Here is a 21327-nt window from a genome sequence, read left to right as displayed (position 1 = left end):
ACCATTACGGTTTCGCTTTTCCGTGAAAAGAACAATAGATGTTTTACTCGGATTTACCGATAGGCCATATTGGCGACACCAACCCTCAACTACCTGAAGAGCGTTTTGCATCAGGTCGAAAAGGGTGCTGATGCACATACCGACTAACAATGTTAGGTAGTCGTCGGCAAAACCATAAGTATGAAAACCGCTATTATTGAGTTGCCTCAATAGCGTATCTGCTACGAGATTCCATAAAAGTGGTGATAAGACTCCCCTTTGGGGGCATCCACAAACACTCAATTTCCTAATCGCCGCTTGACGCAATGTCGAGAAGAGATGTCGGTTTTTGAGCATTTGGTGAATCCAATTGGAAATCATTGGAGATATACCATGACCCCGTGCGGCTTCCAATATGGCATCGAAAGGCACGTTGTCAAAGGCACCCTCGATATCTAAGAAAACACCCAAGTAGGATTGCTTTTGAGCGAATGCCTTCTCGATATCGTAAACAACTTTGTGTAAAAGAGTCACAGTGGACTTTCCAGATTGGTAAGCATGTTGGTTCACATGAAGAGGCACATTGGCCAGATAAACATCACGGATGTGATGATCCACAATGCGTTCTAAGCATTTCAGAAGAAAAAAGAGTCAAACTGATAGGTCTGAAGCTTTTTGCTTCTTCATACGACGCGCGACCCACTTTCGGAATAAACTTCACAGTAATATCCCGCCAGGATTTGGGAATATACCCTGTAGCAAAACTGCAAACAAGTAGTTGTTTCAAAACATGTTTGAAATGATCAAATCCCTTCTGAAGCAAAATAGGATAAATCCCATCTGCCCCAGGAGATTTGAAAGGAGCAAAGCTATTAAGTGCCCATTCAATCGATTCTAAAGTTATGATACTCCGAGCCGAAGCTAAAGAATCATAACTACAAGAAAAGACATCAGGTTCATCCGAAGATGTAATATCCACACATCCGGGGAAGTGTGTACTGAATAAACATTCTAAAACTTCCTCATCAGAGGAAGTGAAATCACCATTTGGCAAACGAAGTTCGTTCACTTGAAAATCCTTAGATTTTGCAAGGATTTTGTTCAATCGACTGGCTTCACTCAGACTGGAAACATTTGTACAAAGGTTTTTCCAGCCGGATCGTTCAGCAGACCGAAGAGCTTTCTGGTAGGCCTTGCGAGCCGACCTGAAAGCCTCCGATCCAGCCGAACGTCGTCTGTTCCAACTCTTTCTACATTGTTTCCTGAGCTTCGCCAGATCGGAGTTCCACCAAGGGGTTCCTCTTGTGGTCTTCACAGACCGCAGAGGGCATGCTTCTTCAAAAGCTTCCATGATGAAGGCCGTTGTAGTATCAACGGCATCATCTAAATCACTTGGAGTGTCAATTGATGGTGAGTATCCATGAAATTTGGCTGCAACCAAATCGGTAAAGAGATCCCAGTTGGTTGACCGGGGATTCCTGAAACGCAAAGTTTGCGAAGTAAAATTCACATGTTCAAACAAGATGTAACGATGATCAGATAAAGATTCTTCATCTGACACATGCCAATTGGTCAGCTCATGACTAATTCTGCTAGAGCAAAGCGTTATGTCTAACACTTCCTCTCTAGCAGATACCATGAAGGTTGGGCGGTTGCCTATGTTAAGTAATCCAAGATCTGTACTACTCAAGTATTCCATCAAACTGGAGCCTCTCAAATTGATGTCTGAGCTGCCCCAGATTATATGGTGAGCATTAGCATCACTACCAACAATTAGCGGAAGGCCTTTTGAAGTGCAGTATGCAATGACTTGCTTGAAAGCATCCGTAGGGGATGGTTCATCATGCGGTAAATAAACCGAACAATAAACGTATTTCCTGTTGAGGTTTCCAACAGATACATCTATTATGATAGCACATACATCTCTGGTAGTTAGTTCAGAGATGAGTGTGGCAACGATTGCGTTGTTGACAAGCACACATGCTCGAGGCATGACACGTGAGTTTGCCATTTCATTTTTACTGAAAGTAGCAAACACCGGATTCACAAGGTTTCCTAAATAGAAATTCCCCTTACGAAAGTAAGGTTCTTGGACTAACGCCACTTGGGCTGTACCATTTTGTATAAGTCTACAAAGATTGATCGTTGCTGTTCTTTTGTGCTGAAGATTGATCTGAGCTATCCTAACCGTAGCCACTACCCAAACTAGGCAAGATTAAACTCTTAACAATCACAGCACAAAAAAGAACAGCAACAATAAAGCCAGATCGGTATCGAATTGAGTGCGCCAAAGGCGAGGATGCACAGAATACACTGTGTAAAACGCATAATGCGAAACCATATAGGTGAAAATCTAAACTAATTAATAACATCTTCATAATCCCGCCCTTATTCAGCCTCAAGTATGAGATTGAAGAAGGGCAGCTGATTGTCTCGGAGAAACACAAGGTCCACCGCGCTATTGCTCCGGTTAGCACAGTAAGGGCAAATACTGTGGAGGGTGCCCTGGTACTCCACAGGCTCCGTTTGCGGTTAGGTTTTTATTAGACCCCCCTAGCCATTCATTCCTAGGCACGGTAAGCATAAAGCCGCATAACACCATGAATTATGGGTCACCTGATTAGTGGATTCCTACCACTGGAACAGGCGGTCCGTAGTGCTATTCTTAGCCAGTTGAACTAACCGCTACCGACACTACACAGCTATCTAGGCTGATCGGGAAAAGAAGTTGATATTGGTGATCAACTTCATACGGGCCCGAAAAGCCGTTAAGCTTTGTTTGGTACCAAAAAAATACCAGGCATTGTTAGTAATCCCAAGTTTGCTTAAACTAAAAAATGTTCGAAATAAATTATTATAAAACAGAAAAAAAATATAAACAGTAGGTGGCAATATAGTTGCCACTTTCTTATAAAGGGTTAAGGCCGTTGGATGTAGACACGGTCAACCCTTCCAGCTGTATGTCGATGTCATCAAAAGCCGATAGCGATAGAAATTTGGGAGCGAAAGTGGAAGTGGAAGGCCACACCCAGCAGAACATCGCAGCAGAGGCAGACCTAGAGACTCAAGGCGGAGCAGCAGCAACAAGGAAATAGAGGAAGCCGACAGAAATTTGACGTGGTCACCGGTCAAGGCGATGGTGGGCTATCTCCTAGGATGGAGATCTTTCAATTTGGCCCTCAGTACCATCATAGATGCTCATGACTGAAAGTATGATGACAATGCGATTCACCTAATCATCCATGAATCTCCGCAATGTCAGATCCGTCTTGATCAACTTGTGAGGAAGTCCGAGTTGCAGGGAATTTGTTTAAAAACTTTGAGTAGATACCCTGTACTACTCAAAAGCTTTTAAAATAGTAATTTTGTTTCTTTTAAGTTTTTTTTAGTATTTTTTTATCATGTAGCCTGTTGGATTATTTAAAATAAAGAATCCTACCTATACCATTTTCACCAATTCCATCTTATCAATCATCATCAAGCATCAAATTTGTTATACATCATCTTACACTAGAAGAAATACTAATTACAGGGGAGATGTTGAAAGACAGAAAAGTCCTCACAAACCATACAGGACAATCCTAAGCAGCACTGACAAACAAGCGCACCCTATATGCGTTATTCTGCAATAAAACTAGAGGATAGATCATCGATGACAAAAAAAAGAAATCAACACAGTTTTGCGTGTACAATCACCATTGCGAGTGGCAACTATTTATTGAATGTATTTATTAAATGACCTTTCGATACAGTTTTTGAGACATGATTCTTGTATAAATTATTATATATAATAGATGTTTCTATAAACCCAGATTGGCTGAAAAATGTAGTAGTGTGCGGTAGTTCGGCAGCAGCAAAGCATCGCGCGCTGGCTTTGCTAGATTTTTTCTCTTTTCTCTGCGGGGCTCCGACGACGGGACGCCAAGCAGTCAGTAGTGTGCGGTAGTTCGGCAGCAGCCAGTGATGCCACATACACAGATTTACCTAGAATTACACAGATTTTTTCCCATTTTCGCCTACAGATATCTGTGATCACAGATCAAAGATTTTTGCAATAAAAAAGATTTTTAAGATTTTAAAACAATGACAATGACTTTCGTGAAAAAATGCTTTATTATAATTTTTAGGTACTCAAATTTAAATCATAGAAATTAAATCTTCTAGTTGGATGGCCTAGGCCAAGCCTCAGGCGCATTGTTTTCGACGTTCTTGTGGTTTCTGATGATCTTCAGATGCAACCTGGGAGTGTTTTGGTCAACGTTATTCTAAGAACATTTTTTCCCGTTTTTTTAAACAAATTGTTCAAAAATATTCGATTTTGGAGACATTAACCTATCACAGATTTTTACTAAGATTTTCTGAAATTTCCTACAGATGAAAAAGATTTTTTTGACCAAAATCACAGATGAAAACCGAAAAAAATGTGGCAACACTGGCAGCAGCAAAGCGTCGCGCGCTGGCTTTGCTAGATTTTTTCTCTTTTCTCTGCGGGGCTCCGACGACGGGACGCCAAGCAGTCAGTAGTGTGCGGTAGTTCTAGTTCGACAGCAGCAAAGCATCGCGCGCTGGCTTTGCTAGATTTTTGCGATTTTTTCTCTTTTCTCTGCGGGCTCCGACGACGGGACGCCAAGCAGTCAGTAGTGTGCGGTAGTTCGGCAGCAGCAAAGCATCGCGCGCTGGCTTTGAAAAGTGTACAGGCCGCGTTTTCATTCGGTCGTCGTCGTCGTCGTCTATTTGACTGCTCATCTTCGTACGGGGTGATTTAGTGAGTTTTTGGTGGCAAAGTGTACAGGCCGCGTTTTCATTCGGATCGTCCGCGTGCACGTCGTCGTCGTCGTCGTCTATTTGACTGCTCATCTTCGTACGGGGCGATTTATGATACGATAAATGCAACATCAACATTTTTTGCGATTTTAGTCAACAGACATTGAAATGTTCGTCACGTCAAGTGTCGGCCCAAGTTCCAAAGCCACGTTGGTTCAAATCACTTTATTTTCTCTTTCGTTAATTTTCGCACTTCGAAAACTATCTGAATGGTTCGTCATCTTCGATGTCGGCATGTGTTTTGTTTTAGTCCAAATGAAAATAAGTGGTTTGATATTAATAGGGTTGCATGAATCACTCCACTTACCAAAGTGAACTCATATCATGCACCCTTTCCCCTCCCCACTAACAAAAAGTCCTTCCCATGACAGACGTGGAGACGCAGAGGTGATCTCGGTCTTTAGTAAGCAACGCACGTCATAATAACATTCCTTTCCTTCCTCGATGACCGTAAGGACGTGGCCGGCGCCGTTATTGACCTAATAAAGTTTGGAATTCTCGAAGATGCACATTGAGGACGGTAAGCTACTCCCAAGCTCCGTCTGTTGGTTCCTTGTGCAACTTCGATTGTTCTGGTCAATCACGGAGTAGCAACTACGAATAGTACGGTCATCTATGCTCATGCTCAATAAAACTAGAGGATAGATCATCGATGACAAAAAAAAGAAATCAACACAGTTTTGCGTGTACAATCACCATTGCGAGTGGCAACTATTTATTGAATGTATTTATTAAATGACCTTTCGATACAGTTTTTGAGACATGATTCTTGTATAAATTATTATATATAATAGATGTTTCTATAAACCCAGATTGGCTGAAAAATGATATCTAAACATATACTGTAATAAAAAAAAACTCACTAAAATTTGAAGCATAATAAAAGACGAAACAAATCTCAATCTATCTTCGCTTGATGTTTCTTTTTGTTTTCGTGAAAAATACTGATATCACCTGCCGTTTTCTCTAGTCTGGGACCTTCCACTGCAACTTCTTGCCCGTTTCGTACAGATTGGACAGTGCCATGGTAAACTCTTCCTTGGTGTGCAGCTTTAGGTAGTGTTTGTAGAGTAGCAGCGCTGTCCGGGCGTCCTCGACCGAGTCGTGCGTTTCGGATTGGATTTTTATGCCGAGAAATTGCCACGCCAGGAAGCGCAGCGATACCATCCGGTGGTGGGGCAGATGGAACAGGTACACCGTGTCCACGATCTGTTCCGGCGGGACGATGATGTTGATTACGCGGAAGTCGTTTTTCAGACCGTGGCCAACGAAGATCACCCCACTGTCGACCAGGTAGCGCAGTTTTTGGTAGGAGTTTTTCAGAGTGGTCAGACGTTTGTTGCTGAAGTTGGCATCCAGATCGCCGGGTTTGATACCGGAGAATTTGGTTAGGTAATCGACTACCTGTTCCTGTGTGGAAATGTAATCGTCGACGAAGGGAACCCCTTCGTCGGGGCCTTGTCCGCGGATGCAAGTGATACGAGCGACACTCATGTGACTTGGTTTGACGGTGGACAGTTTTCCGTCCGAGCGGATTTCGCTTTCTTCCGGATTTAGAGTGACGAATTCAGCATCCATTGCTACGAGGTCTCCCGACTGGAATATCTCCTCCTGTGCAAGTGGTTTAAAATTCTTATCTTCCACTGTGGGGCTCGTTTCCATGAACAGGTCGTTCGTAAAGGGATTCACGTACTGAGTCAGATATTCCTTGTTGTCACCCACCTCGTCCCGCAGAGAAGTACTCGTGTAGAACAGCACACAGGGAACCTTCCAGTCCAGGGTGAACCAAACCGCCTCCTGTACGGACACCGGCGAAATGCTAAAGTCGTTGAAGATGTACCAGCTTCCGTCGGTGAAATCGATCCCGGCGGATGATCCAGGGATTTCTCCCGTGCGGTTCTGTTTCAGATCGTGGTACCCTTTCGGAACATGGATCAGTGCGACGAGATTACGCTGAGCTCCGTCGTTGATGTAGCATACTGCGGCCGAGAGGCTGTACCGCTTTGATTTGCGGAATAGTTTGTCTGAAAGTAAGATGTAATGTAATAGATGTAGGTTGTCTACTCATATCTCATAATAAAATTCCCTGAGTTTTCCAGTTTTTCCCAGGGCAAATTTATAATGTTTATAATTCAAAAACTAACTCAATTATTTTAAATGTAATACTCTTTAAAAATAATACAAACTTATCCCTAAAAATTAACTAAACATCTTTCAAGATATCTGAGAGTTGTTCCTGGGATTTCTATCAGAATTTCTTCCTGGATTTCCGCAGAAGTTTTGCACGAGGTATCTGTTGGAGTATCTCTCGATATTTCTTTCATAGCGATAGTTAACCGATATTTCTCTTGGATTTGCTCACGGAATTTCGCTCGTAGCTGCTTCCAGGGTTCCATGAGGTTTTCAGAGTTACTCCTTGGATGTCCTTAATATTTCCTCTCGGGATTACTCTTAGAACTTTCCAAGACGTCTCATTTCATCTCAGATTTTTTTTCTAAAGGTCTTGTCTAGATTTCTTCAAAAAGACTGCGGAGTTTCTCGTGTGAATTCACTTAGATTCCTTCGAATATTTCTCTGGGAATTTCTTATAAGGATTTTCGTAAGTTATCCCGGGAGACATTCTGAAGTGAACCCGTGAACACATCTTTGCAAAAACTATAGAAGTGCCTGTTAAAGAATCCCTAAACGAGTAAGAATCTCGGGACATTTTTCAGTAAATACTCTGGGAAGAGTTCTGGGAATAATGCAGCGAAAATCTGTTAAAAAATGTCAGGTGGATCACTGCAAGAAATCTGATACAAATACGAGGAACAGCCTGGCTCTGAAAGAAATCACGGAGAGAATTCAATGAGAAATATCAGCAATAGCTCCTATAGAAATCCCAGAAGCCACTGCGGATAAAAAATCTTAGAAGAAAGTTCAGGGTAGAAGCAAAAAATCTTAGACATCCCAGTACCAACACTGGAAGGAATCTTCTAAGAGAAGGAGAAACTCCTAGAGAAATCTTAGCAGGTAAAACTTCAAAATAAACCCCGCGAGAATCTTTAAGAAATATCCCAGCTAAAACTCCTGTAGGAAACCAGCTAGGAACTTTAGAAGAAAGAAATTTCCTTGAAGATATTACAAAAAAAAAACGTTAGAAGAAATTTTGGAAAGAATACCTGCAAAAAAATCGTAAAAAACTCCTTAAGAAATACTTGCAGGTTCTCTAATCGAAATCCCAGGAATAACTCTTGTAGTAGCTCTGGGAAGTTCCAAGAGGCACACCACCGGAAGAAATCGCGAAAATCTCTAAGGGAAATCCCGAGAAAAATTCTAAGAGAAATTCTGTTAGAACTTTTATGGTTTAGCCCGATAGAAATTCTTACAGAGAATTCGGGATATATTCTGACAGAAATCCTAAGAAAAGCAAAATGAAAAATCCAACGAGGGGCTTTAGGAGCGATACCGGGAAGAAGTTCTGTAGCATCCATAACTCACAAATCATAACTCAAGAACGAAGCATCATAGAAACAAAGTTTTTTTTTTGAAAATGAAAGCAAATTTTCTCAGAATCCAGAATCAGGAATGCAAAAAAAATTGAATTGGAAAATTTTTTTCACAAAATTTTCCACAGTTGAGAAAATTCATAAAGAAAAGCCGGAAAAACTATTCTCGAACTCGAAGAAAATTTTCAAAAAAAATATTTGAGAAGGTAATTTCATAAAATATGATCGCTGAAATTTTTGGAATGGACTTTTTTTTTCTTTCTTGAGTTATGGTCAATTTTGTTAAAAATAACCATGTGCGCATATATTATATGGTCATTTTTCACATAATTGGCCATAAATCAAGAACGAAAAACATCCGAATTTTCTCAACTGTGGAAAATTTCGTGGAAAACTTTTTCCGTTCATATTTGTTTTGATTTCTGAGAAAATTTGCTTTCATTTTCTAAAAAAACTTTGTTTCTATGATGCTTCATTCTTGAGTTATGTTTTTTTTTAATTAAGTCACCCTGACACGAAAACAAAGAATTTCCACCTGAGTTTTCCGGAAAAATAGGCGACCCTGAATTTTTCTCATTTTTTTTCGTTCATATATCCATGAGCCCTGCCTGTGGAAAAAGTTTCATGAAAATCTGGGACCCTTCGGCCCAATCCCGCATGGTAATAAAAAAATGCCCATAGGTAAAATTTTCACTTTTCAAAAAATGTTCAACTAGCTGTAACTTTTCGACAAGAGCATCAAATATTCTCAAATTTTTACTGTAAGTTCATCAACTAGTTGTATATCAGTGGCCAATTTAGGAAAAGATCGGGCTATTCTACACGAAGTTAGAAAGATTCTAGAAAAAGCCAACTTTGAGCTGTTATATCTCCGGATTCAATAAACCGAATGCAATGAAACAATAGGTCATTGAGGTAATTGAGATACGATTCAAATAGACCCCACATATAAATAAGGTAATTTTGACAGAAAATTCGAATAAAAAAATTCTACCGATATCTTCTTATGATTTGAAAGAAATTCACTTTTTTTCGAATACGAAACAAGAAAAATACAGCGAAACTACTTTTTATTCATACGACCCAATGTTAACTTTATCTGAGTAAAATTTTCCTGAATATTCAAGATATTCCCAGAGTATTTCAGAGGTTTCCCTCCTTGAGGATTCTCGGTTTTCCAGATTTTTGTTTCAGGTAGTAGACACCCTTTTATTTCAGGTCAACTGATTTTTATAATGCTTACTAGTAGGGTATTCTAGCCAATAGTGGACCCCTTACCTATAGTGGACCCCCTTATATTTTTCCTAATTTTCCTGCTTAAATTTGTTTTTACCGGTGAACCTTCACCGGGAGACGATGGATCATGTTCCTAGCCAGTAGTTACAAGTGGTGGAGCTACGCTGGTAAGCAATAATTTGATTTTTTGAACAAATTTGTAAATGTAAACAAATCTGGGGGACCACTATTGGTTAAATCCAAGGGGGTTCACTATTGTCTCCGTTTTAACATGGTAAGAGAATACGATTTATCCTATAGTGGACCCCAACAATCCTATAGTGGACCCCGGGGGGACCACTATAGGATAATTTGAGCCAGATTTGAAATGATTATTTTATGGGAAATATAGGGTGCTTTGGTAAGGTTTTTGTGTGCAATGTGCAGGAAAGACATAGAACTTGTTGTGCAAACGTTGACAGGGGTAATTTAATTGGAATATCATACTGTTTTAACGATCAGAACAATTTTCAACTTCTAAGGGGTCCACTATTGGTTAAAATACCCTATATAACCAATTCAAAGATTTTGCTCAATCTGTTTTTCGATTGGTTGTGAATCACTTAGATTAAAAATAAAGAAACTGTCAAATAACGATTTATGTTGAATATTTGAAAATATACATTAAAAATGCTGGGTGCTCATGATGCCCTGGGTTCAATCGCCGGCGTCCCTTTCCTCCTACTTTGTATCTTTCTATCACTTTATCTCTTTCTCTTTCTCTACATTTGTGGAGCCTCGTAGCCGTGCGGTTAGGGTCACCAAGCTTATAATCGCACCATGCTATGGAGTGAGGGTTCGATTCCCGCTCCGGGCGATGAAACTTTTCGTGAGAATAGTTTCTTCTCCGTATCCACTGGTGCATGCTCCGTGTGTCCCTTGTCTAGTGTTTAAGTTTCATTCAGTCTGTGCAGCCTCTGGCTGAAGACGGTGTCCGCTTTTTTTTATATATACACTTCATGTATATTGATAAGTTCATAGCCTTCGCTAAAACAGAAACGGGTTGAAAAAGCCGTTTCCCTTCTTTCCTACCTTCATAGCACAGTGTCAACCTATCATATAACTTTACTATTACTTTAGAGCTTTTAGTAGAACTTGTTACTTCAGACTCTAGTTTAATTTAAAAACACTTCACTAATACTTTACTTTTGCAAAAGAAAATAAAAAATGAATAACTCTTTTAAAGAAAAACTAGAAAGGACGAGCAAATTCCTTTTAATTCTACTACTGTGCTTATCTTCGGACAGATAGGCCTATTTCACAGACGAAATAGGCCTATCTGTCCGAAGATAAGCACAGTAGTAGAATTAAAAGGAATTTGCTCGTCCTTTCTAGTTTTTCTTTAAAAGAGTTATTCATTTTTTATTTTCTTTTGCAAAAGTAAAGTATTAGTGAAGTATTTTTAAATTAAACTAGAGTCTGAAGGAAAAAACTATCATATAACGCCTAGCCTACGGAGTTATGCAATCAAGCGGACTGTGTCGCAATATCTTCAGAGTACTAAATACACTAATCTATCACCTGGCATCCACGCACCAATATCTGAACCCATTGCCAACCATACCTCCGACACTCCGGCATCCGCATGAATTTGTGCAGACGCAGAGGTATATTCGGACTGATGTGGAAACAAATGATTGCAATCATTACTTCCTTCTCCTTCCCCACATTGATCTGCAGCCTGACGTGGCAGGCGCCATTGTTGCCTATAGATAGAAGATCAACAACACTCACACACTGAAGAAGCCTGCTTAGTCCCCGACAGATATCTAATTGGTTCCTTGTGTGAGTGTAGCTGGTGTGGCGATTCGCGACTACGAAGGTTGATAAGCCGGGAAACTCTCTTTATTCCTGCGGGGTTTCTTATGGGCGTATGAGTCAAAAAAGCAAAAAAATCTTCCCTCCTTCACTTTCTTACAGAAAACCGCAAACAAGATTATCGCCTTCGAAGTCCCCAATACTGGAGTAGCATCCACGGTCGGTCAATACAGCTCAAGCGAAGTTTGCAATGTTCATTACATTTGTCAAAATTTCAACAATTAGTTTTTTGTTGATTAAGGTTCAAATAAGGATATACATTAATTTAGCATGGTTTACTGGATTTAATGGCTAAATGCTTAAGCTGTTCATTATGCCCCGCCTACCCCTACACTCACTCCATTGAGAGTCGCTTTGATAACTTTGTGACAACTTTAGTATGCATTTGCGACCCTGACACTGTTTTGATAGCATGCTACTAATAATAGCAAGTGAGAATGACTCTTGAAAGTTGGAACACTCACTTTGATCCCTGGTTTTAATAGACTTGATTCTCCAAAAAGTGTTACAAGTAAAAACATAAACTAATTCCTGGCCCCACGTTGGGAGCTATATCACGAACAAACAATAATGGAACCCTATTAATGTTCTATTTTATTTTTCACTTGGCTCTGCGAAAAATAATACAGAACACTACAAATGCACGACTTCACAAATTGACACACACACATAAAACATAAATTTGATACGACACTAAACATAAAATTTGGCCTGCTACCCCAATGTGTAACAATTTACTATCACAGGATGACGAGGCTTCATTTATTGGTTTTGGTCCATCAGTCAATTCTGGAATAGTGTTTTGTTTGCCTGATTGCATTCTTGTTACCTAACAGTCTTTGTTCTGTGTTCATAGCTTAATTTTGTCTGGGATAACTAATCCTAATGGGCCACCCCGAATCGGGTCTTATTGCAAGACGGCTGCATTTTGATGTCCGTGCTAGGGACCGGTTTGCCTGTCTTGCAGTTATTTATCATCAGAAATGAACTAAAGGTATGCAACTACTCCGGTTGCTAGGGCTGTATTCCTCCTGAATGACATAAGAGCCCTACAAATGCACATTAAAATGAGGAGAATATTCACAAGTTAAAATCATTTTCATTTACATTTTCATTTTGCAGCATTTGGTGGGGCAATGAGAGCGCAAGTCAGTCCAAAGCCGATGATAAGGAGGGGTAATGGCTGAATAGTCTTTGCTGACCACATAAACGTGTGGCTTCGTGGTCGTGCGGCTAAGGTCACCAAGCCTTTAGTCGCATCGTGCTAAGGAGCGCGGGTTCGATTCCCGCCGCAGCTGTCAGGAAAAGTTTTCGGCTGTGCCACTGGGCGTTGCATGCTAGTCCGTTGTCTAGTGTCGTGCTTTCTTCAAAGAGCAAATAGCTCACTGGAAGCATTAAACGTGTCTGTGTAAAAAAAAAAAAAAAACGCCATGGGATAGGAAAAAGGTATTTTGGTGTGGGATTAGGGTGTTGGTACAGACTTGACAATATCAATGCTATTCAGATGCTAAATAATTTTAAGGCTCAATAGTGAATCGCATACCTTCCAAAACCAAAAAACAATAATCCACAAAATGCCAAGCAAGTCATAGAAAGAAAAAGTGCCCGATTGTTTATTTTGTCAATTATAACAAACGGAAACTTCTACCCTCTCCGACTCGCCAGTCACCCCGGAAAAAATGTCCCTTCAGTTCTGGAAAATATATTATCCCCAATTAAGCCTGTAATCGAATTGTCCGCGTGGTCTTGTAGTACGCCTTCTAGGTAAGAATCAGTCATTGCCATACATATTAAATGCTAGACATGACCCCATGGATAGCATTTGCATAAGTAAAAGCTTTGCTGATGTGACTTTCCTATTGAGCAATTCTCTCATCTTATGTTTGTCTTCAAAACCTTGTCAAGCTTAGAAAATTGAAGTTAATAAACAATACATTACAAGATTCGAATTCCCATAGAATGAGATCATTCATTCGCACTACAACACCATAGGAGATAATATCACATTGGCTGATTACAGTACAAATGCGAAAAATCTCCCTTTTTCCCCTATCCGCAACCCGGGGACGCGCCCTGTTGGATTTCGAAAGCCTCGGAGAATATTACAAACCTTCAACGGCATTCCCATACACTAACCCACATTGCCCATTCAGGGGTCTGACTGGGCCTACTACCCTCCCTCAGTTTGTAATATTCTCACCAACTTGGAATTATATTTTCCTGGCACATAAATGACTTCGACAAATATTCGATATACTATGCAGCATCATGATCAGTATAACTATATCAGATGACTTGAAGATCTGATTTTTACATAATTGTTTGCCATTGATTATACATTCAGCTATTCCAATCATTACTGCAAAGCACATCGGCTAACATGCCTGAAATCAAAGCTTCCTGGAAGATATAATCCAAGCCCAGGGAGAATATTCACAAGTTAAAATCGAACATGTAACAGAAAAATGAAACTGGTAACAAAAGTTACACGTATATTGTTTGTGAATTGGACTACAGGGGGTGGCCAAAATGTTTGGGATAGGCAACTTTTTTTCTCTCACCAAAAAGTTCAACATGCTGTAACTTTTCATAGAGTGCATCAAAAATTCGCAAATTTCGACTGTTTGTCAAAATATTATATGTGCATCATTGGTACAAATTTGAGCTCGATTGGTTAATATTTCGTAAAGTCAGAACCGTTTTCGTAGAACACTATTTTTAGATAGCTTATTTTTGAAGTTTCATATCTCAGAAATCAGTGAAATTATGAAAGTTTATCAACAATACATTAATGCTTCACAAGTTATTAAAACATAGGTACTTTTTAAACGTTTAAAAAAGTTATCATGAATTGACACTTTTTGGATCTTTTAGAAAAAAAATGTATTTTTTTTTTCAAAGTGATTACGGCGGTAGCACCACTGTGCTTATGTTCTACACCGCACCCTTTCCCTACATTTGCTTCTAGGAGCCTCTATTTTTGTTTCAACACACAGAAGTACGTAGGCGTGTGTGGCCCAAGTCGACACTGTTTTGGCCTGCGTTGAACAAAAATAGTTTTAATAAAAGTTTCCCCTTTTTTCTTTTTGTCAAATGGGTTTTTTTGTAGTATGGTCCATGTAATTAGTTAGGTTCTTGTCAATTTGTCAGTTATTCGAAGTAGATCTCCAAGGTAATAGTCAATTAAGTCATTCTGATCTCTTCTATCATAGCAGCTTCATTCTTTGCCTTATTGAAGTGTAGTTTTATTGGAAATATGCTAAATGTGGTTATTGAAAAAAGACGTCTAAAACTGTATCCTGCTAGTTGTTCCGTCATGCACATACGTCATGTCTTAATAATGCTTAGGAGATTAACGAAAACACGTGTGTTCGGTCAGATGTCCGTTGCGTAGAAAGTCAAGGAAAATAGGTTTCTTTATTGTCAGTTATTATGTAAGCCTCGCTTGAAGCACTGCCCGTGAGAACCCTGTCATCTGTACACCAACTAATCCGTATCTTCGTACACAGCTAAATACTGTACTGTCAACCGGCGAAAAGCCAACGGGTAAATATTAAAAAATGAATAATAATGCTGTCTAGCGAATTGTTTCCTATCGGCCATTATTGTAGTCTAGTCCCAACTGCAAGCTTTTTTCCAATCTTAGCGTCAATTGTCTTCTAGATACTTCCAGATAGATTCATCAAATCAGTCGAACCCGTATGTTAAAATATAGTCGATTCTGTGTCAAATTGTTTTCTTGATTTCTACATCTCTGTGTTCATCTCTTGTGTCCTTAAATTGTCATCGGTCCAAAACCTACAGAAGCATGTAATTGAACTTCTGATATTTTTTTCTGTTGGTGTCATAACACCATCTAAGAGATAAACAAAAATACGCCAAGTTGGTCAGTTGATTGTTATAAAACAAAAATTGCTTGTCAACTATTATGTATTCATCCCCCTACATATACTATGAAAAATATTCAAATTCGTTCTACCAAGATAAACCATGTCATTTTCTCATGCGTGGCCTAGAAGTGTCAACCTAGTCATACAAAAGTAACGTTGTTCAGTTAATAAAAAGCAGTCAGTTTTTTGTCCAGTCCAAACTGTCACGTCAAACGCAATGCGTTTAAGTGTTCGCACGTTAGCTTCGAATCTATCAGCACAATTAAGTGCTACAAATCTCCTTCCCACTATTAATTCTTCGGTTGATTTTAATTGCTTTATTTAAAGAAAATATAATCAAGTACCTAACATTGTAAAAATTCGAAAAAGCGACTATGGCATTAATAAATTACTAAGCAAAATCAACCGAGAAACGTGGGAAATAGAGCCCAAACAACATTTTGAAGTCAGCTGGCTGTAAAAGGTTCCAAAACCAGTCACAAATCCTATAAAACTTTTATTAGGATTTGTAACGATCATCAAAACCTTCTCAAATCCAACCGATTTGGAACTATTGCTTGGGAATAGACTCTGCTGAGCCCTGGCGGTTCCTCCTGTTTATCGAGCATGTCTGATGCATATGATCAGCCATACTCCATCTGCAGCAGCCGGTTCGTGATGAACCGTTGGAGGCGCATTGAAGTGTTAAAAAGGTGATATGTTTCACTAAAGAACAATACATTACAATAATCAAAATGAAACTTCTTCACTTTAATGCCGTCAACCCCTGCGAACTTGGCCAGGGAGAAAAAATGTATTTTTTTACATCAATATCATTAAATTTTAGTTTTGATATCCAAAGATATTCTACTTATGTTCTCAAGATATCTCTATTTAGATATATTAGAGCAGGGGTTCTTAAACTTTTCTAGCCTGCGACCCACTTTGGATTGTAATAGAATTTGGCGACCCACCAGTAAGTTTTTCCACAAAAAATGCCATTTTAGAACATTGGGACAGATTTTTTTAAATATATTTTAACTCTTTCGTTGTGAGATAAACTTATTTGTGTCAAAAGTGTCCAATTAAGGGTTGCGATAAGCCTGCGTTACGTAACATTTACTTTTAGACATTCCAAGCATTTTTAATTTTCTATGTTTCCTCCACAGATTTTTAGGAGTTCTGCCACAAATTTAAGGAAAAAAAAACATAAAATTTCCACAAAGTCTTTGTAGATAGGATGGCAACTTTTGCAAAATTTGAAGGTGCAATGCGTTGTTATTTATATCACGTGTTTTAGCGTGTTTTCTTGTGTACATCTTTTGAATACATTGAACAGATTGCGCAGCAAAGGCGACGCTACATTTACGCTGCGAATTTTCAGAATTATAGTACTGCTAGATTGTCAGCTTAGTCCTTCTGGAAATTTTAATCTTCAATTTTAATTCATCACAAACACTTATTTTACTTATTTTCTTGGAGTCACATAGGTTCTGATTTTCAAAAACATTTATATTACCGAATTTCACCATTTTATTCAAAGTTGAGCTTCACGGAAGTTCTTAAAAATATACACATGTTTCGGTAGACATAACCAAAAGTTTGATGGTTTGTTTTCGAAATTCAGTAATTTTCTGTCTGATTATCCCAATTGTTTAAATTCGAACTATTGAACTTGGCATTGTAAAACTACCTTTTACTGAAAATTGTAAGCACCAATCCAATTTAAACTCATCCTTCAAGAACAAAAAATTTGATAAATTCTCAAACTTTACTAGAATCCTAAATATTCTAATAATAAATTTCATCGATCCAGAATCGATTTTAGAATGCAGAATAGCTTCAATGTTTGTTATGCTTCGGACTATGACTCATAATACAGAAGTTTGGGAATAAAAGTAGGAGGAAAACTCATTTCTAGAGTTTTTCTTTCGAATCTTAAACAGAGTTTTTCATAAGTTCTCTGACATAAGTTTTTTTTTTGTTTTTATTTTTGTGTATTTTAACTTAGAGCTAATTCTACACTTCTGACATAAGTTAAGAAAGTTAAGGTAGATATTTATTACAATAACGCCTAAACCTTCGCGAGCCACAAAAAATCAGCCCGCGACCCACCAGTGGGTCGCGACCTATAGTTTGAGAAACGCTGTATTAGAGCCTATTTGGATTGAAGGAAGAACACATTTAGTAATTTTTGTGTGGTATTGTAAATTTGACTTATTTTCCTCTATATGTATGAAAAGGTCAAACAGGTATAACTTTATTCGTCGTAAGAAAATATTACATTTTATAATGTTGCATCAAGTATCAATATATTGTTGATAAACATTCAAAATTTCATTATGTTCGGTTCACTGCTTTCGGAGATATGACAGTTCAAAAACTGGTTGTCTAAAAAATAGTGTTTTACGACAACGGTTCTAGCTTCGCGAAAGATTAACCAATCCCGCCCAAATTTGTACCAAAGATGCACATATTATAGGTTGAAAAACAGTCAAAATTTGAGAATTTTTGTTGCAATCTATGAAAAGTTACAGCATGTTGAACTTTTTGTGAGAAAAAAAGTGCCTACAAACCAAATATGCATTGTATCCGACAAGGTGCATTATTGCCATAGCCTTAACTTACCTTCTCGAAGATTCGTATCCTCGCTGATTTCGCTACAGCTGGAAGCGCTCTTGAGTGAGCCAATTTCTAGATTTTCCTTCTCATCCAGGCTCATGCGGAAGCTCAACGGGAACCAGGATTTTTGCTGGGCTGGCGATGGTGCACTCGAGATAATGACCGCCGGAGATGATTTCCTACAGATATTCCACGCTTTAGAAACAATCATAGGTATAAAAAACTACAATGCAACCTACCTAGGATGTGAAAAGTGGCAATCGACCCGCGAGCAGTTCATCCCATACCGGCACATCTTCCCGTTGCCGGTGTTGGCCGCGCGCGGTTCACTTTCCGACGTGGACGTCCCTCCCACTTGGGCCGAAGGGCGACACATCTGCTTTTTGAGATACTCCAGCTCCTTGTCCGTTTCCAGCCCGCAGTTGATGGACAGGATTTCCGGCAGATCCGTCACGCGACTCTTCTGATTGGTGGGTGTAAATTTGTTGCACTTTTCGCACCACGCCGGAGTGGTCTTCTCGACGCTGAGGGAGTTTTTCAGAATCAACGCAAAGGTGCCATCCATGTTGCGATTGTTCGCGTTGACCGGATAGAGCAGATTGCAAACGAGCAGAATGTTGTTCTTGACTCGTTCGGCGTTGCACTTCAGGCAGCGTTGGGTTGTCTTCTGCTGCGTTCCAAACAGACGGCTGATTTCCGTTTCGTCCTTGTTGTAGTTTTTGCTGGATGGTGGCATTTGCTCTGCCGGATCCGGATATGGTTCACATTCCGGGATCAGCGTCGTGTCGTAATCTGTAAAATATCTCAGTCATTATGTTATCATTAAAGTTTCCCTCAACAGAAAACTTACCGCTGCTAGCTTCCAAGAACTGGAACTTCTCATTGTTGGATCCGTACTGCTGCACCTCGTTATCCAACGCCTCCTGATGGTAATCCTCCGGGGCTTGCACGTGCATTTCGGCCCCCGGGATAAATGGTCGCGGTGAAGCCGACAATTGCATCCGCCGGCCCACTCCGACCAGCGGTTCACTGACCGGCATCATGTTCTCGTTCTTCTTGATCGCCTCCAGCAGTTCGTAGTGGATCTGGTGCAGGATGAATCGGTTCCAGTTCTGGATCAGACTGACCAGATTGATGCTGGCATTGTTGCTCCGATCGGAGGAAAGGATCAACCCGAGGGCCGCCGCCTCCGGGACGGTTCGAAACGAGCGGAGAAAGTTGCTCGCCTGGCAGGGCTGGCTGCATGTTCCGACGTCCAGCATGTGAAACAGAAAACCAAGCTCACAGGCCAGGCAGAATTCTTTTGAACAGCAGTGGGATAGGATGGCCTTACGGAGTGGGACAATGAAGTAGAGGGCCTGTAGCATTGCGTTACAATACGCATTCGGGAGGTTAGCTTCCAATCCGACGAATCCTGTCTGGTTGTACTGTTCGAAGTCGAAGTCCTGGACGCCCAGTTTGCTGTATTTGACCTCGACCTTGCGATAACGGCGGGGGACAAGCTTCAATCCTTGCTCTCCGGTTCCCTTCTGCGAGCTGCTGACCGGAGTGGAGCACTGGCTTGACGATGAGTTTTTGTCCATTATGTAGGGAATTTGATTGCGTAAGGAGGTCTTCGGATTAGGGGCGTATCCAATCGGGCCTTGCATTTTCATGGTGGCGGTGATTTCCGGACGAATTGGCTTCGGTTTGAGGTAGTCGTAGGTGTTCATAAAAGCTGGCCAATCACTAAGCCAACGATCGCCGGTCGTAAGCGGTGGAAGAAGAATCGATGACAGAGGAAAGTTCTTATCGGTGATCGAGATCATCGGTAGTGGCTCGACGGTATCGGCGAATTCCGTTTCTCTTGAGTAAGGATTGAACTGAAGTGAGGGAGTATTGATTTTGACAGCGGCAATAAGGTTAATGTGTCCGGATTGATCCCCGAATGCCATCGCTTGATTTGAAGAGCAAATGTCGAAGGTGAGACACTGAGATCCGGTCGTATTGATCTGGAACATTTGAACACGAGGTTCGCTGAGTTCTACGGTATCAACCAACTGGAGTTGTCCTAGCGGTGACACCACTGCCAAGCGAGAGCAAGGAGATGGAAGGAATTTCAATAATTGAGGCTCAACTAACACCTGAATTGGCGACACTAATCTCAACATTCTCATGTCGTGAACCATCAAGAAGCGATCTATTACCAGGTTCCCTTGTCTTCCGCTATAACCACAAGAAACCAAGTAATTTCCTTGTACATCAAAGTCCGACAGACTTCCAGCGTGGGTTGTTAGTTCGTGTTCAATCGACAAGCTGTTGGGATCTCGAAGTAGAATCGTACCAAAAGGATCCCCTTCACAGAGGTAGCGAGAATGATTCCGCAAAATGGCGCACCCATTTTGTCCGGCAGGAACACTTCCCACCTCCTGATAAGTGGCCATATCAAAATCTATCAACTCGGTTTGATGACCTCCCATCAAAAGCCGATTAGGCTGATGTTCCACCATGCACACCATATCGACCATCTTCTCCGACCGGAACGTGAATTTGGGAATTCCCCTCCGAATCTGGTGCCGTAGCGTCGTGCTGGTCAAAGCCAGTATTCCCGCGTCGATCGTATGGATCTGCCGGACGATCTCATTGGCGTGCACCTGGAAGGATGTGTACTTCTGCATCGTCCCCCCGTAGTAGGACGTCACATGTCCGCCCTGGTTCCCCATCCAGATCAACTCCTCCTGCGTGTCGAACGAAACCGTCGACACCCCGAAGCGATCCCCTCCATCGGCCAGCACCATCCCGTGTTCCATGTACTCCGGCTCGCCGAATCCAATGTTGAACGGTCCATAGTCCCCTTCCGGGTAGTCTCCCGCCGGTGGACCGTTGTCGTACACTGAAATAATCCAGAAATATAAAACCAATCCCCTCAATCGAATCCGTAAACAAAACGTCACTCGTCAGGGTAATGATGTCCTCGGCTCGGTTGACCGGATCGCCACTCATGTACACGTAATCCATTGCGTTATGTGATTCCACAGTTCACGGCACTTTTCGCACGATTGACATTACAATTTCCAGCTCAAAAAAGCCCAAAATTTGCGAAGAAAATTACAATAAACAGAAAAACTTTCTAATTGCCACAATTTCACAACACACGAACACAAAACTTTATGCTCGCTTGGCTCGGGTTTATGTTTTGACAGCTTTGAGCTTTCGCGTTCGCGAAATGCGTAGCCCTCGGTGTAGCGTTTTTCAGCGGCACCCGAACGACCCGAGCGGTCCACACGAAGTGGCGTCGCGCCCAGAACCAAAACAAACGATCAGCTGTTGCATGCGAGAGGGGTGGCGCTCGGGAAGCTCGGCGTTTCAGTACGGCTCTCGTGACGACGCTTGTTCTGTTCGAAGGGGTGGTTTTGTTGGGTGGTAAATGCCGGTATCGTCGGCTTTTATGTTGGGGGTTGCACTGTGATTAT

The 21327-nt window shown here is 40.8% G+C and overlaps 1 protein-coding gene across 1 annotated transcript; it reads right to left on the bottom strand.

Moving 5' to 3' along the window:
• Nucleotides 1-5515: 5515 nt before the first annotated feature.
• Nucleotides 5516-21064, bottom strand: LOC115262229 (PAN2-PAN3 deadenylation complex catalytic subunit PAN2). Its single transcript, XM_029864629.2, has 5 exons — nt 20809-21064; nt 18726-20747; nt 18115-18667; nt 17882-18054; nt 5516-6827 (listed from the first exon to the last, which is right to left on the bottom strand). Exons 1-5 carry the CDS (start codon nt 20870-20872, stop codon nt 5770-5772), a joined length of 3870 nt encoding a protein of 1289 aa, XP_029720489.2. The 5' UTR covers nt 20873-21064; the 3' UTR covers nt 5516-5769.
• Nucleotides 21065-21327: the final 263 nt, after the last annotated feature.

Source organism: Aedes albopictus, chromosome 3, assembly GCF_035046485.1.
Source record: "Aedes albopictus strain Foshan chromosome 3, AalbF5, whole genome shotgun sequence".
Lineage (NCBI taxonomy): Eukaryota > Metazoa > Arthropoda > Insecta > Diptera > Culicidae > Aedes > Aedes albopictus.
This window is presented reverse-complemented; position numbering and strand designations above follow the sequence as displayed.

What these genes read in the sequence shown, in the direction of transcription:
- LOC115262229 (XM_029864629.2), bottom strand. Translation starts at nt 20,872, where the DNA reads ATGGATTACGTGTACATGAGTGGCGATCCGGTCAACCGAGCCGAGGAC. An exon ending in GTTCTTGGAAGCTAGCAGCG is followed by an intron (nt 18,668 to 18,725) that starts GTAAGTTTTCTG and finishes GATATTTTACAG; the next exon opens with ATTACGACACGACGCTGATC. An exon ending in TGCCACTTTTCACATCCTAG is followed by an intron (nt 18,055 to 18,114) that starts GTAGGTTGCATT and finishes GAATATCTGTAG; the next exon opens with GAAATCATCTCCGGCGGTCA.